Here is a 14,791-nt window from a genome sequence, read left to right on the forward strand (position 1 = left end):
AAAAAGCCCAAGCCCTTGGTGGATGAGCCACCGAGGGGCTTGGGTATCTGACACTCATCACGAAGGGCTGATAATCTGAAAGAGTCAGAGCCAGTGGGTAGCTGGAAACTGTGAACCACAACAGTGGGGGTTCTCTGAGACAAAAAGGGGGCCCAGGATGAGGCACGTGGATGGAAATGCATTGCCCTGTGCAAAGGTCAGCAGCTGCATGGGGGCTAGGATGAGCCCCCTCAGCACATGAGCTCGAGTGGGTTTCCCCCAGAGCTGCTGGAGCAGGAGGTTTCCTTCCTCACACTCCTCAGAGTCCCACAGCACACAGCTCATCTTTTCAGTGCTTATTTTTTCCCTCTGGATGCTACCTTCTGTCTCCTTGCACCACCTCAGGTATGTCCCATACTATTCCTGTACTCTAGATTGATGAGCCACATGTGTCCTGGTTGGAGCTTAGCATGGAGCATCAGTCTTTCCTCATGCTGCCTGTGAGCTGACCAATGAGAAAAAGCCAAGAAGTCAGCACATTTGAAAGATTAAAGAAAGGGGAAAACAATTATAGTAATAAGAAAACCAACAAAAGAAAGAACAGCAGAAAAAAAGACCAACATGTTCTCAAAAGCCCTGAAAGAATTAGAGAGAATCTGTAAGAGACGGGAAGATCAAACCAAAAAAGGCAAGAGATGAAAGAAAAACATGAAGGGTACTTGCTGGGAAGTGTCTTCTGCACTTTTTCCACTGGCTAGATAGAAGCGAAACGTGTAAGAAAAACAACAGCGACCCAAAGAATTTCCACTAAAAGATGCTTAGAGCAGTGTCTCTGGTCCCTCCCTCCTCTGCCCTCACGTGCCTCGGGCTCCTGCTGCTTTCTTGGTCGTGACGCATCCTCTTAGTGAAATGAGGAAACTCGCTGCCCACCTGCACTATAAAGGCACTGAGGGAAATGCTTTGATCCGAGGGGGAGAGAGAGACAGCGTGAGAGCAAGCACATCCCACTGACCCCTCTGGGCTCACCCACCCATTCTGACGACCTTCTTCGCCCATGCCTCGTTTTTGCTGATCTCTTCAAGCTTTGGAGCTCCTTAAGCACAGAGCTGAGTGAGAAGCAGCCCCTCTCCTGGATGCCACCATGAGGCCAGTGTCCCTGGTGCTGTTCCTCATCTTCACTCTGCTGCCTTTCACTGGTAAGAGGGGCTGAACATATTGGGGAGGGCAGAGCAGCTCAGGAATCTGAGTCTGGGTGTCCCTTGGTCCCTGGAAAGGCTGGAAGGGAGAATTTCTGCCCTTCCAACTCCACAGAAGGTGCCCAGATATCATGTTGTATCCTAACCCAGCCTGGCAAAGGTGGCATCCCCACCCCAGAGTGGGGTAACACTGAATCCCACTCTCTGCTCAACTCTCCATCTTGTTACAGCTGGCCACATCCTATCAGGATTATTGGAGAGGAGAAGCAGGGAGCAGAAAGTGTGGGTCAGAGAGGGGAGTTCAGCTGTGCTGCCCTGCCACTTGAGCCCCAGAAAGACACGGGAGAGCTCAAAGCAGCTGCCTGACAAGATATCTGTGTTGTGGAAGAGGCATGGGGGAAGGTATGCCAGGGCCACGAGAGATACGAGTCCTTCTGGGGGAATGGGAGGGTTGGAGGCCCTTTGAGCCCCTTCTCTCCTTCCCCATGTTCCCTCCTTCCCCATATTCCCTCCTTCCCCATATTACTTCCTTCCCTATATTCCCTCCTTCCTGCCCCCTCCCTTGATCTCACGTTGGCCTCTGGCATGAGCTGCTCACTTGTTCGGCTTCCAGTGTGCACCAGGAGCCACAGGTGGTGCTGGAAGTTGGGTACTCGGGCCTGCAGAAGACAGCACAGCTCATGAAGCCCCGGGTGTCACTCCAGGACTCCTCCTTACGCAATGGCAACTTCTCCCTGCGGATCATCCCGGTCCGGAGCGAGGATGTTGGGCTGTACGAGGCACAGGTGAAATACAAGACAGAGGTGCACAGCTGCCACGTGGAGCTGGGGGTGATCACAGGTAGGAGAGGATGGAAAACCTGGGGAATGTTAATTTTAGGACTGGGGAGGTTGTAAAGGTGGCATAGGGTGGGGATGCCGTTTTGGCGGGGCAGGTGAGAGCACACTCTCACCTGCACCCTCTGGAAAGTGCAGTTTCCTGCTGTCTGCCCTCAGCTCTGTAGGGAGAGCTGCCTGGGGGATGAAGTTAGGGCAGTGCAGACACAAAGGGCTGCTTTGGTAGCTCCCCTATGACCTTAGCTCTCCCCCAACCCAAACCCTTCTTTTTGCAGTGACCCTCAGTCCACCCAACCCTGTGATAGAAAGTGAGCTGCTCTCGATGAGCTGCAACTCCAGCCACCGGGCCAGCCTTGTGGAGACATGCTGGTTCCACAACGAGCACCTGGGCCCCACCTCCAGGACCTTCTGCTTCTCATCTGGGACTCTCTCCATCTTCCATCCAGCCATGAGCGACGCGGGCTCCTGGCGCTGCCAGCTTCGGTTCTCTGATAAGGAGATCATTTCTGCCACGTTCAACCTGCAAATTCTAGGTGAGCTCAGCCTCACCTGGTGTTGATACCCCAGCATCTCCAGGCTGATCCCTTTGATGTGACTGACAAACCCCCTGGCCCCAGCTCCCACCTTGTCCTCACTTCCCAGGTCAGTCACCTCCCTGCAGAGCTCTTTCCAGGCACCACCCCACATTGCCTTCTTTCCCTGGCTCAGGTTTTGATGGCCCAACCAGCCCTGTGGTCTATGCAGCAGCTGGCTCTGCAGCCGATCTACCGTGCAGTCTGAGCTACCTTCCCAGAGCCTTTGGCAAGAGGGTGGTGACAGCCCACTGGAGCCACCTTGCAGGAGGACATTTGGAAGAGAGGGGCATCTCCCAGAACCTGAGCAGCAGAAGCTTCCCCCTGCATCTCCCCGTGGTGGGGCCGGGTGATGCAGGGCAGTACCGCTGCGCTGTCTCGGTGGGACACAGGACAATCAGCAGGAACGTGACCTTGGCTGTGGTTACAGGTGAGAGGAGAGACTGGGGTCCCTCACTGCAGATAAACATCCCCCGTGTCTGTGCAATGAGCATGGGCAGCTCCTGGTCATTGGCTCCCACCCTGGGGCAGGAAGCAAGATCTCTGTTCAGGGCATTGCACTGCATTGGACTCTGCTGGATTCAGGGGCTTTCCTGGGTGGCTTGATTATTCCTCTTAAGAATGAGAAAGGCAAAGAAAATAATGTAGAGGAAGTAATAAAGAAAAGATGTAATAGCAGAAGGATGGACAAGGAAGAGATGTGGACATGCCTGGAGGCTTTCCTGAGGTTGCTTTTTTCCCTTTGCCACAGTGACTCCGAGCATCCAAGGACCAGTTTCTGAGGGGAATCGTTTGCTGCTCATCTGCAGACTCTCTCACTCCCAGGGACACGAGCGTTTCCAGTGGACGCGCCTTGACTCAGCCCCCACTAAGAGCAAGCTGGCTGTGGCTGCTCGCCGCAGCTTGGAGGGCCACAGCTCCCGAATGGGACCCACCTTGGAATTACCCCAGGTGTCACAAAAGGACACGGGCACCTGGGAATGCAGCGTGTATGGCCCAGAAGGGAGACTGGGAGCAGTGGAGTATGACCTGCAGATCACAGGTACTGTCCCCCATGGCTCTGCAAACAATCTCTTCTTCTCCTCACCCTGCTTAGCTCTCTGGTGCCCTTCCCTCTCTCAACCTCATCCTGTCCTTCTCTCCTTGGACCACATGGATCCCATCAGCTTAGCTTTCACCAGTTCCTCATGCTGCTCCTTCCAGTTCCCCGCCTACCTCTTTCCTATGTTGCCTGTTGCTGTGCAGTTCCACCCTTTCCTCGGTGCAGAATCCACCATCCCTCCCTTCCTTCCTAACTGTGGTTCCTCCTCACAGGTGCCCAGGTCTCCAGCGCTCCCTCTATCTTAAGTGGGCAGGTTACGTTTGGGCTCACACTCACCCTCTTCTTCCTGCTTGCCGTTTGTGTTGTGGCTCTGGCCCTACAAAAAAGGGTAAGTGTCCATCACCCCACTTCTGTTATCTCTCCTCTACACCCACCCTCACTTGACCTTGCCCAGATTACTCCAGAGACAGCAGTGAAAGGTCCTGGGACACAGTGGCCAGAGAGGTATGGGGCTGGAGCAGCCTGCTGACGGTGTCATGGACACACAGGGAAAGCTGTGGCATTGGCACCTTGTACCTGGCATTGGCAGGACTGGCTAACCACAGCATTCCTCAGGGGCAGGTCAGACACCTCAGAGAAGGAAGAAAACCTCCTAAGGCACAACCACAGCCTTGAAAAGCTTCGTGTTTATTCCCCCAGAGATCAAGCCATGCTGTAGAAGAGGAGGGCTGGTTGCCAGGCTTTTGTAGATGTCCCCGCTCTCATTCCTTAGCTGGATGTTCTCTTGTAACCATCTCCTGTTCTGTACCAATGCCTGCTGGTGCCCAGACACCGATATTGATGCTGGGCTGCTGTTTCTGGCTCAGCCCTCACACCTCAGCTCTCAGCTTCCTGCAACTTAATGCCCTTCATTTGCTCAGCTTCTTCCAGTATCTTGTCCTCCGAAAACTCTGCCTCGTAAAACCTTGCCTTTATGATCTCCCAAGACCAGAGCAGGACTCATGCTTCCCCAGCACGTCAATGGAAAAAACTGTGCAAACAAGTCAGACTGTTCCTCTGAAGTTTTCATATTATTACTCTGCAAATTAATAATGTGGCAAAATCATCCTTCAGGGTTTCCTTTTGCAGACAAGGGCCACTTTTGGGGGTAGCTGTGATGCAGCTGCCTCCTACTTAGCCTCATGGAAAGGGCCCATGATGACAATTCTAGTGGGGAAGGGGCTGGGCGATCAGAGCGAGATGAGTTTGGAAGAGCTTACCCTGGTGAAAGAGCTGGGAGCCTTGAAACTGCCTCGAGTTGAAGATGAGGGATGTGACAAAATTGATGAAAAGTCTTAGCAAGTCCCAGTGGCTGGAGACTGAAGGCAGACAGCATCACAAAAGAAGCAAGGTGGAAATTTTAAAGAAACCACTGTGGGTAGTGCAAGAGCAGCTCGTGACAGGTTCTTCGTCATCCGTCTTTAATCAGCACTGATGGTAAAGGATAATATGAGGCAGAAATTCACACTTTCTGTGAGACTCTCTAAAGTGTGCAAGGCCAGGGCAAGGTGATCAGAACCAGCCTTTCTGGCCCAAATCCTTGGACTGGAACCCCTTGACAGTGTACCTGTAAAGCCTCAGCTAGCAGGAAATGGGTGTCCAGCTGTCTGCTTAAACAGCTCTCATCCCACCAGGATATTCAGCAGCCCAAAGCGTTTGCATATGCCCCCAAGGCCCTGCTGTGCTGAGCAAACCAGGCTCCCGTGTGGCAGCACGCTCCTCTATCCACGGGTATTCCTTGACCAGCTCTGGATGGCCCTGATCTAGCAAGACTGGATCATCTCCAAAGGCCCTTCCAACCCCAGCCACCCTCTGGTTCTGTGATTCACACCCTTCTAGGCTCCCTGCTGGGCTCACCCTCCCTCAGAGTGCAGATGAGGTGGTGCCTGGAGCAGAGATATCAGCTCCTCTCTGGTTCTCTCTCTCTCTCTGCTGGCATCCTCTGAGACTGCATTTGCTGTTCCTGCGCTGGCTGGAAACTGGATGCTCCCCGTGGTGTATCGTGCACACCCAATGGGCTGTTGCCCACACATTAGGAATTCCCAGTCCAATCCCCTGATCCTATCAATGTCTGATTGGTACTGCTGCATTTCATTGATCCTGTCTAACTCAGGTTAGTGCTGCCTTCCCCTAAAATATCTGTGTCTTGCATGATATTTTTATCCTTTCTTCCAAATGAGGCTCCTCAACTTTATCAGCTGCCTAACTCATTAGCACTTTCACACTCTCTGTGCCAATAATGACTGGTCTTTGAAGACTTGTGCTTTTCATTTCCCTTCAGCCTGGCAAAAACCTGTCAGCAAACCCCAGTCCCTTCCTCTTAGCTGAGATCACACCCACCCTGCCATTCTCTAACTAATCTCATCCTTCTTGCTGTACTGTCTGTGTGTAACCCTACACTGCTATCAGGTGCCCTGAGATCTACCTCTTTTTCACTGTCTAGAAAGTCACTTGTGATAGTGGCTCTGTCTTTAATTTGTTCTTATCTCATTTTGCACAAGCTTTCATGCCTTTATTACCTCTCCAAAAAGGTGCTGTACAGTCTGACATACATCAAACCTGACAGTGGCCTGACCATTGCCCAGATCAGTGACTGCTCTCCCTTAGCCAGGTCCTGTCTTTGTAATTCCTTATGCTCATCACACCACAGAGGATTGTGCTGAGCCAGCCTTCCCCAGAAGAAATTGCATGTCTCAGAGAGTGTCTTCTTCCCTGGCTCTGGCAGGGAATGGGAGCCTTCTGGTTGCAAGCAGCAGGACTGTCTTCCACGGCAGGGAGAATCCCAAACTCGTGCCATTCAGCCTCTCTCCCGTGTCTGATGTAGCCTCCTGCTTCCCTTTCAGGCACGGGCTCCTGCCTTCCCAGCACTGGAGGGGATGTTTGCAGCCAATGTGCCATGGAAGTCCATGGAGGAGAAGCAGAAAGGGAAGATCCAGCAAACGGAGTGCTGATGGAAGCGGGGGCGTCGGGGCTGGTCTGCATGGCAGGATGAAACTCTGTGTGCCACAGAGAGAGAGCTGGGCACCGTGCAGACCTCTCTCTGCAGGAGGGGCACGGCATGGCATGAGCAGTGCTGGGGCCTTGGGAGCTCTGTGCCTGCAGAGGGGCTGGAAGCTGCAGCCAGGGCGAGGCAGACTCAGCACTGCAGTCAGGTGGCCAGCAGCAGAGATGCTTTGGGAGTATTTGAGCCAGTAGCTGCTGCCTGCTTCGGTGCCACATCTCTGTCCCACTCTTTGCCCCTCCTTCACGGCCTCTCTCTCAGGCTTTCTCTGGTGGAACACTTGGACGCAGGACATGGCTGGAATTCATCTCCCCTGCAGTCTGACAAGGTTTTTCCCCCCGTGCTCACTCTCTTCTCCTCTCCCTCTCCCTGCGCTGCCCTGCTCACTGCCCTGTTGCACATTTCGAGCATTTTAACTTATTAGAAACTAATTTTAGAACTTAAAATAAATTCATGTGACGAAAAAGCCCATTGACCCCTGTGTGTGCTTGTGGAGAAGCGTGCCTGTTTGACAGAGCTGGGTGTACCTCTGCCTGTGTGAAGCCATTTCTAAGGCTTTTGCTGCCCCCTCTTTCTCTTTCAGTTCTGTTTTACTGAAATTGCCTGTTCATTTCTGACATTTTCACAGCGAGGAAGGGGAAATTAAATGCCACTAGAGAAGGAAGAATCACAGGTTCAGTCTTTCCTTTTTGCTGCATTTCAGAGCCTTCTTTTCTTTTTTTTCCCTCCCATCTGACTGCCCTTGTTCATTCATTCATTTATTCCTTCAGTCCTCACATTTTCCTGAATGATCCACAAGATGCATTGTGGCTCTTTCAAGGATGTACTTAGCAATGTAAGCATGAGTCTGCCAGGCCCCACCTCTCAAGACCTTCAGTGTGTTTGGGTTTCATGCAGTCAGGGAATGCTCTTCATGTCCCCTCTGAGCAGCCATGGAGGACTGTGGTGCTGCTCTTGAGCAGCCACTGAATGCAGAGGAAACACTTGATAATGAGAGCCACACTTGGGATTTCTCCCATTTGGGTCCCCATGCTGAGGCTGCTCCGTTCAGGGTGGAAGATTCTCTTGACTTGAGAGAAGGTCACCACAGCCAGAACAGCTTTTTATTATTTCAGCAGGCACAAGAACAGACCTTCTTACTGTGTGGCTCCCACCTTCCCTCCCCAAAAGGTTCAGGCACCCAAGTAGTGAATGCACTCGGGTATCCTTACACTGTAGGTAGCACAGCAACACCCAAAAGTCACAACTAGCCCACTCCAGGGAGCACCTCTGGGCTCCACAGCTCTTTAGCCACTCAGCTATCCATGTATTTTACTGAAAATGACACCTCTTTCTCCACTGAATCCTAGAGAAATGCAGCAGAGCTGTGAGGTAGACTTGTCTGCTTCAACCACCCCATGCAATTTCAGGCAGACCCTGGAGCAGAACTAAGGCAAGGCAGTCCAGTGTGGTACCAGCATCTTCCTAGGCAAATGATAATGCTGCCTTTTTTTTCAGGTGGGAGGGATCTGTCTAGCTCCATCACCTCCCTCTGCCAGATGCTTTGGAGGTGGAGAAAAGGCTGGTTAACCCCCGTGGGGCTGAGGGGACAATCCAATATCCACCAGGATCACACAATATTCTCTCAGTGCCTGACAGTGGTTTGCTCTCTCTCCTCACACACAATGGGAGGCTCTCTCCTCCTGTGGGTAACACTTGCAGCACTGCCTGTTACCAGCCTGGATGTTCTCATTGCTCAGATGTGTGCCTGGTCTGTCTCTAAACCTCCCTGTTTCCTTGTACTCTCTGACTTCCTCTGGCAATCCGTCCTCGGATCTGCTTATTCACTGGGTGAAAATGGTTCCTCTCTCAGTTTTGAACTAAAAGCTTTCCACTTTCACAATTTTCTTTTCTCCCATCACAAAGACTGGGAAAAGAGGGACTCCCAAATCTATTATACCTTGCATGGCCATTATTTTACCACATTTTATCACATCCCCTTTTTTGTTATTTCCCCATCCCCTCCTGACTCACTGCCTTTCAGGTACAAGTCCCAGATTTTGGGACATTCTCTCTGACAGTTTGGACAGGCCCATCTCTGTGCATGGTCAGCTCTGCCCAGGCCCTTTGCTCTGGAAGAGGAGGCAGCAGCCCAGCAGGGGAGCAGTGCTGGTTTACATGGAGACACAGAGCCCTTCTCTGCATCACTTCCATCCTGCCTTTCCGTGTTTTGTCTGCCTCTCTGAAAGAAGTTCAACAACACTGAGCTTGTACCCAGCTGTTCACTGTGCCTCTCATGACAGGCAGATGCCTGACATGGTGCAGTTACAGTGAGCAAAAGCCTGGAAGTGTTTATGCAGTTTAGATTTTCCTTCCTAGAAACTATTTCTGTATGTAGGAAAATATTTCCAAATCAAGATGGCACAAGGCAAGTCGGTGGAGTTGAGGTGGAAGGACCAAGAGTCTGCACAATAAAGCAAACAAATCTGGAAACCTGTTTCAAGTGCAGTCAATAAACAGAAACAGGAAATAAAGCAAATGACATATGAAGGAAAGAGACCTGATGCTTTTCCATAAGGATACAGCTACAGGTGCAAAACTCAAATAAATATTTTCAACATACCAGAATGTGGTGGTTTGACCCTGGCTGGGTCCATCACTCCTTTCTCTAACTGGATGGGAGACAGAAAGTATAACAAGAGGCTCATTGGTCCAGATAAGGGCAGGGAGAGATCTATCACTGATTATCATCACATCAAAACAGACTTGCCATGGGGAAATTATCTGAATTTATTACCAATCAAATAAAATCAAAGCAGGATATTGAGAAAATAAATCTTAAAATACCTCCATCCCACCACTCCATTCTTCCAAGGGTTAGCTTCACTCCCAATTTTCTGTACCTTCTTCCCCACAGAAGTGCTGATGGGGACAGAGAATGGGGGTTGCTGTGAGTTCATCCTGTGTTATCTCTGCCACTCCTTCTTCCTCAGAGGAAGGATTTCTCACACTCTTCCCTGCTCCAGTGTGGGGTTCCTCCCACAGGAGAGAACCCTCCATTAATTTCTCAAATTTGAGTCCATCCTATAGGCTGCAGTTTTTCACAAACTGCTCCAGCACGGGTTCCCTCTGGGGTCACCAGTCCCACCAGCAAACCTGCTCCAGTGTGGGCTCCTCTCTCCAAGGGGCCACAAGTCCTCCAGGACTCTGCTCCGGCATGGGCTTCCCATGGGGTCACAGATTCCATCAGGCATCCACCTGCTCAGTGTGAGGTTCTCCATGGGCTGCAGAGGCATCTCTGCTACACCACGGACCTCCATGGGCTGCAGGAGAGTGTCCTGCCTCACCCTGGTCTGCAGCACGGGGCTGCAGGGCAATCTGTGCTCTGGCACCTGGAGCACCTCCTGCCCCTTCCTTCTGCACTGACCTTGGTGTCTGCAGGGCTGTTCCTACCACATATCCTCACTCCTCTCTCTGGCTGCACTTGTCCATATTCTTTTCATCCCACTTACCCGTGTGGTCCCAGAGGCTCTACCACCATCACTGGTGGCTCAGCCTTGGCCATCAGTGTCTTGGAGCCAGCTGGCTCTGGCTGTATCCGACATGGGGGAAGCTTCTGGCAGCTTCTCTCAGAAGCCAACTCTGTAGCTGCCCATCCATCTAAGCCTTGCCATGAAAACTCATTGCACAGTGGATGGAAACTTTAAAAAAACCAAGGAAATCCAGTGGATTCCCTTTCAGCAGAGAGGAGGGCTTAAGGAATGCAAAGAAAGTGTTTCTCATGCAAATTCCTTTGCGTAGGACTCCTCCAAAGGGAATAGGAAGACAACCTTTAATCCCAAACTAATCTTTTTCAGTAAGAAAGATCAACATCATTAGAAAAAATCATAACTAGGTCCAGATGTTCTGCAACTCAGACTTCTGAGGGATTTACAGTGAGAGGCTAAATTCTAGCAAATAGCTTAATCTGACAAAAGAACGACAAGAAAAATAGATCTATTGTGGTCTTTGTGCATTCTGCACAGCCTTTTAAAAACAATAAAATGTTAAAAACCAGATATCAAATTATGGAGGCTACTAGGGCACACTGAGTTTTATATTTGCTTGGCAAATTTATGGGAACAATATCAGCACCAATCCTGAAAAAAAAATCCCATTACTTAGTACTCTGCTTCTGTTGTTTGAACACTTTGGTGAATAAACCCAAAATATGTAGGGTTTTACTTTTGCCTTCTGAAGGCAAAACTGTCAAACCAAGCTCCTTCTGGGAATGCTGTTGTTGTGGGTAGTGCACCTAGTGCTTCCCACTAAGTTCCAAAGCATCTGGGACAGTCTTTTCATGGTTCTGGATTCCACCATACCCAAGAGTTTCTCTCCTAGGTTTCCATCCCTCTGGCCTGCCGGTTCAGTGCCACTCCCTCCAAGAGCTGTCACATGAAGTGCTCGCAGAAGGGTGTCGCTCCCACCTGAACGGAGGGGTCTCAGAGGGTCCCCTGGCAGGAGGACACTCCTGGAGCCCAGAAACGCAGGAAGTCACACACAAGGGCAGATTCTGCAAGGATTTGGTAATTCTCATTCTTACTGAGGTTCCTCTTCTTTTACAAGCACTGTGTGTCTTCTTTCTTGTCACCAGCTCAGCATTCCCCCTTTTGTATGTAAAATGACACAGGTTTTGGACCAAGGAGGACACACCAGAAAACTCCCTAAAAAGCTTTGGGGGCTGTCAGGAGCTCAGTTAGGACCCTCTGCTCAGGCACTTCCCAGCTCTTTAAAATCCTAAATTAGCTATTAGGAAGAAATTCTGTCTTGTGAGGGTGGTGAGGCACTGGCACAGGTTTCCCAGAGAAGCTGTGGATGTCCCATCCCTGGCAGTGTCCAAGGCCGGGTTGGATCCTGGTCTGTTGGAAGGTGTCGCTGCCCACGGCAGGATGCCGGAGTGGATGATCTGTCAGGTTCCTTCCAACACGACCCCCCTGTGATGCCGCGGGCTCGCACAGCCCGCAGAGCTCTGCGGGGACACGGCGGCTGCTCCTTGTCCCTCCCAGCTCCTTGTCCCGAGCCAATGCCGCCACCTAGCGCACTGTGCGGCGGCATTCTGCGCTGCTGGAACACCTCCGGCCGCGCATCAAAACAATCTCGTGAAGCAATATGCATCCTATATAGGTTCCTAAAAACTCTCCTAGCCACCTCTCTCCTGCCTGTTGCATTTCTCACATGTCCTTAACGTGGGCTTGGCTTTGGTCAGGCTTGCTTTACCTCCTGTCACTTTTGGTGACACACTCCTGCAGGTAGTGGTCCTTGATTCCTCTGTCCGGTGCCCTCCAAGCAGTCCCTGATTTCCCAGCACACCCGGCTTGTTGTGCTCCATCAGGCTCCACCCATCCTGGCTAAATACAGGGAACCCCTTGCTCAGGAAGGACCTCTCTGGAGGGTTCCTGTTTTTCCACTGTGATCAGCAAATGAGCCTTTGTGATATCTGCTTAGAGAGCCCTTTCTTCCCGGTTCAGGCTTCCAAGTTCCTGCAGAGAGGTCTCTCTCCCCAGTTTTCCCCATTTCTGAGGGACACAGCTGTGCTGGGGTGAATCACCGGGCCCCCTCAGCAGCCAGCTGCTTGTTTCTAGCTCCCACATCAGGCAGCAGAAATGCCCCGAGAGGCTCACCAGGTGTCAGCTATTCTGTTGCAGAGAGAACGCTCCTGGCCTTTGAAGCTGCTGACAGTCAGGTGCCTGAAGAGCTGGTTTTTGTGCTGCATCAAACACTTGTCCTTCCTTCTCTCCAAAGCCACTTGGCAATCACCAATTTTCCAACACATCTGGGTATTTTTCATCTTTCAGTCTGCAGAGGCACACTGAGAGCCCCCACTGATGTGCAGGGAGCTTGGTTTTAAGGAGATGATCTCTGGAGGCATCTTGGCTTTCCAGTGAAGCCAGTTAAAAGGTCTTTCTCAACATCTGATTTCTTTTCTCCCTTTATCTCTCACTTCCTTGGAGACACTCAGTGTCTCTGCAGACTGTGACCATCACCCAGCACAGCCTGGAAGCTTCTTCTCTCCTCTGAGAGGATTCTGTTTCTCTCCAGCACGCAAAAATATTGCTGGTGATGGGATTAGAGCAAAGAGAGACAGCGCAGAGTGTCTCTGCAGGGGATAAAGCAGGGAAACATGACAGCCACTGATTTCTGGGGGCAGAGCTGCGTGCAGTGCCCAGGCTGTTCTCGCTGTGCCGTGGGGTCACTGTGTGATGCTGGATGAGCCCCCTTTCCCCAGGGGTGCAGTACAGCAACTGCCCCAGCGAGGTGAGAACCAGACTTGCCAAGAACCTAAAAACCAGTTAAATATTTATGAGGAATATTACATTCAGAAGAGAGACTGACTGGCTAATATTATTCATCCCTTCTGGATTCTGATGTTTAATTAATGCTTGCAAAGTGCTTTGAGATGCTTGGATGAAAGAGATACAAACACGTCACTGCACGCTGTGACCCTTGGTCCTGGAGGCACCTGTTCCCTGCACAACTGCAGCAGCTCCAAGAGATGGATCCCCACCCTAGGGTGACAGTGGATCCAGAACAGGCATTCTCACAACGTGACAAGCCTGAGGCTTTGGCACCTCAGACCACAGCCCTGCTTCTCCTTGCAACTCTGCAGCAAGTTCAAGTGCATTTTGCAAGCTTTACCCCTTCAGGGAATGCTATTTCTGGTAGATATTTGCAGTGACATAAACCAACTGTTTAAAAACAAGCCAGTGTTTCTGCACTACAGCGTGCTGGGGAGACAAAAGGCGAGCTAGAATCTGTACAAACTGAAGCATCAGCTCAGTGCCACAGATCCCCAAGCACTGAGGCGCCAAAGCCTTACAATCCCAACCCGAGTTTTCTTAACGTTGTTTTTTTTTTTCCCAGGACATCCCCTCTCTGGCAGCTGGGGACCTAAAAGGACATTTCTATTTGACACATGTGAGAGAGTTTTGAAGATGCTGATGGGATATGTCAGGTTCTTGCCAGAGAGCTGTGTCTCAGAGAAGGGCTTTCCCAAGTTCTGGACACTGGCAGAGTGCCCATGCCATCCCATCCCATCCCATCCCATCCCATCCCATCCCATCCCATCCCATCCCATCCCATCCCATCCCATCCCATCCCATCCCATCCCATCCCATCCCATCCCATCCCATCCCATCCCAGTTTGTATCCCACACTGGGAAGTTCCTGTCTCGTGCAGGTGGCTTCCTCTCTGGAGCAGGACATCATCTTTCTCCAAGGTCCCAATCAAGGGAGAAGCCCTTGTGCTGGCGGCCTGATCACGGCTGCTCCTGTCCCAGCTGGTGGCACATTGTGAGCCTTGCTGCTGTGGCTGTCTGTCCCTGCTGCCCCCAAAGCCTGGTTGCACCTCACAGCCCCATCCTCACTGCCAAAAGGAGGAGAGTGGGTGGCGCAGAGATGAAATCTCAGCCTTGTCTGGGGCTCAGTGGGTTTCCGCCACCTTGGCTGAGGCTGGGATTCAGAGAGAGAGAGACCAAATGTGGGTGGGAAACCACAAAAGCCCCCTCCTCCACCCTACAGAGAAGGGAAACAGCTGAGATTCACTAGTGGTGCAGGTTGGTACAGGTTACTGAAGAGAAACCTTAGACTGGCTTTGCAGGGCAAGGTTTTGGTGCTGGAGGGGCTGCATCAGCGGCTGCTGTGAGACGTGAGAAGGAGCTGGCCCCATGCCAGTCAGAGCCACCTCCAGACAGCCCCAGAGCAGACCCACTGCAGACCAAGGCTGAGCTCAAGGCTGGTGGCACCTTTGTGACAGTGTGTTTGACAAAGGGTAAAAAGCTGTGCACAGCAGCTGTGGGAGACAGGAAGGACAATCCGTGGGAGAAACAGCCCTGCAGACACCAAGATCATGGGAGAAGGAGGGTAAGAGGTGCTCCAGGTGCCAAGCCGAGATTCCCCTGCAGCCCATGGAGAGTCTGCTCTGGAGTAGGTTTTCTGGCAGGAGCTGTGGCCTATGGAGGACCCACACTGGGTTCCTGGATGAGATTATCTAGACCCTGCCCAATTACACCTTGAAAGCCTCCAGCAATCGCAACTCTGTCACATCCCTGGGGAGGTTGTTCTGGTGACTGATTGTTTTCACTGTAAAAAAGGTCTTTCTAATGTCAAGG

General features: G+C 51.5%; 1 protein-coding gene across 1 annotated transcript; it reads left to right on the forward strand.

Annotated features, from left to right (window-relative positions):
* The first annotated feature begins 877 nt into the window (after positions 1-877).
* Positions 878-7,126, forward strand: LAG3 (lymphocyte activating 3). Its single transcript, XM_009102624.4, has 8 exons — positions 878-1,175; positions 1,406-1,577; positions 1,789-2,015; positions 2,287-2,544; positions 2,720-3,013; positions 3,335-3,625; positions 3,898-4,013; positions 6,508-7,126. Exons 1-8 carry the CDS (start codon positions 1,121-1,123, stop codon positions 6,613-6,615), a joined length of 1,521 nt encoding a protein of 506 aa, XP_009100872.2. The 5' UTR covers positions 878-1,120; the 3' UTR covers positions 6,616-7,126.
* The last annotated feature ends 7,665 nt before the right edge of the window (positions 7,127-14,791 follow it).

Source organism: Serinus canaria, chromosome 1, assembly GCF_022539315.1.
Source record: "Serinus canaria isolate serCan28SL12 chromosome 1, serCan2020, whole genome shotgun sequence".
NCBI lineage: Eukaryota > Metazoa > Chordata > Aves > Passeriformes > Fringillidae > Serinus > Serinus canaria.

Bases quoted from the DNA above. Each gene is read 5' to 3' on its own strand.
- LAG3 (XM_009102624.4), top strand. From the start codon at position 1,121: ATGAGGCCAGTGTCCCTGGTGCTGTTCCTCATCTTCACTCTGCTGCCT. The intron at 1,578-1,788 runs GTATGCCAGGGC...TTCGGCTTCCAG, and splicing joins TGGAAGAGGCATGGGGGAAG to TGTGCACCAGGAGCCACAGG. The intron at 2,545-2,719 runs GTGAGCTCAGCC...TCCCTGGCTCAG, and splicing joins GTTCAACCTGCAAATTCTAG to GTTTTGATGGCCCAACCAGC.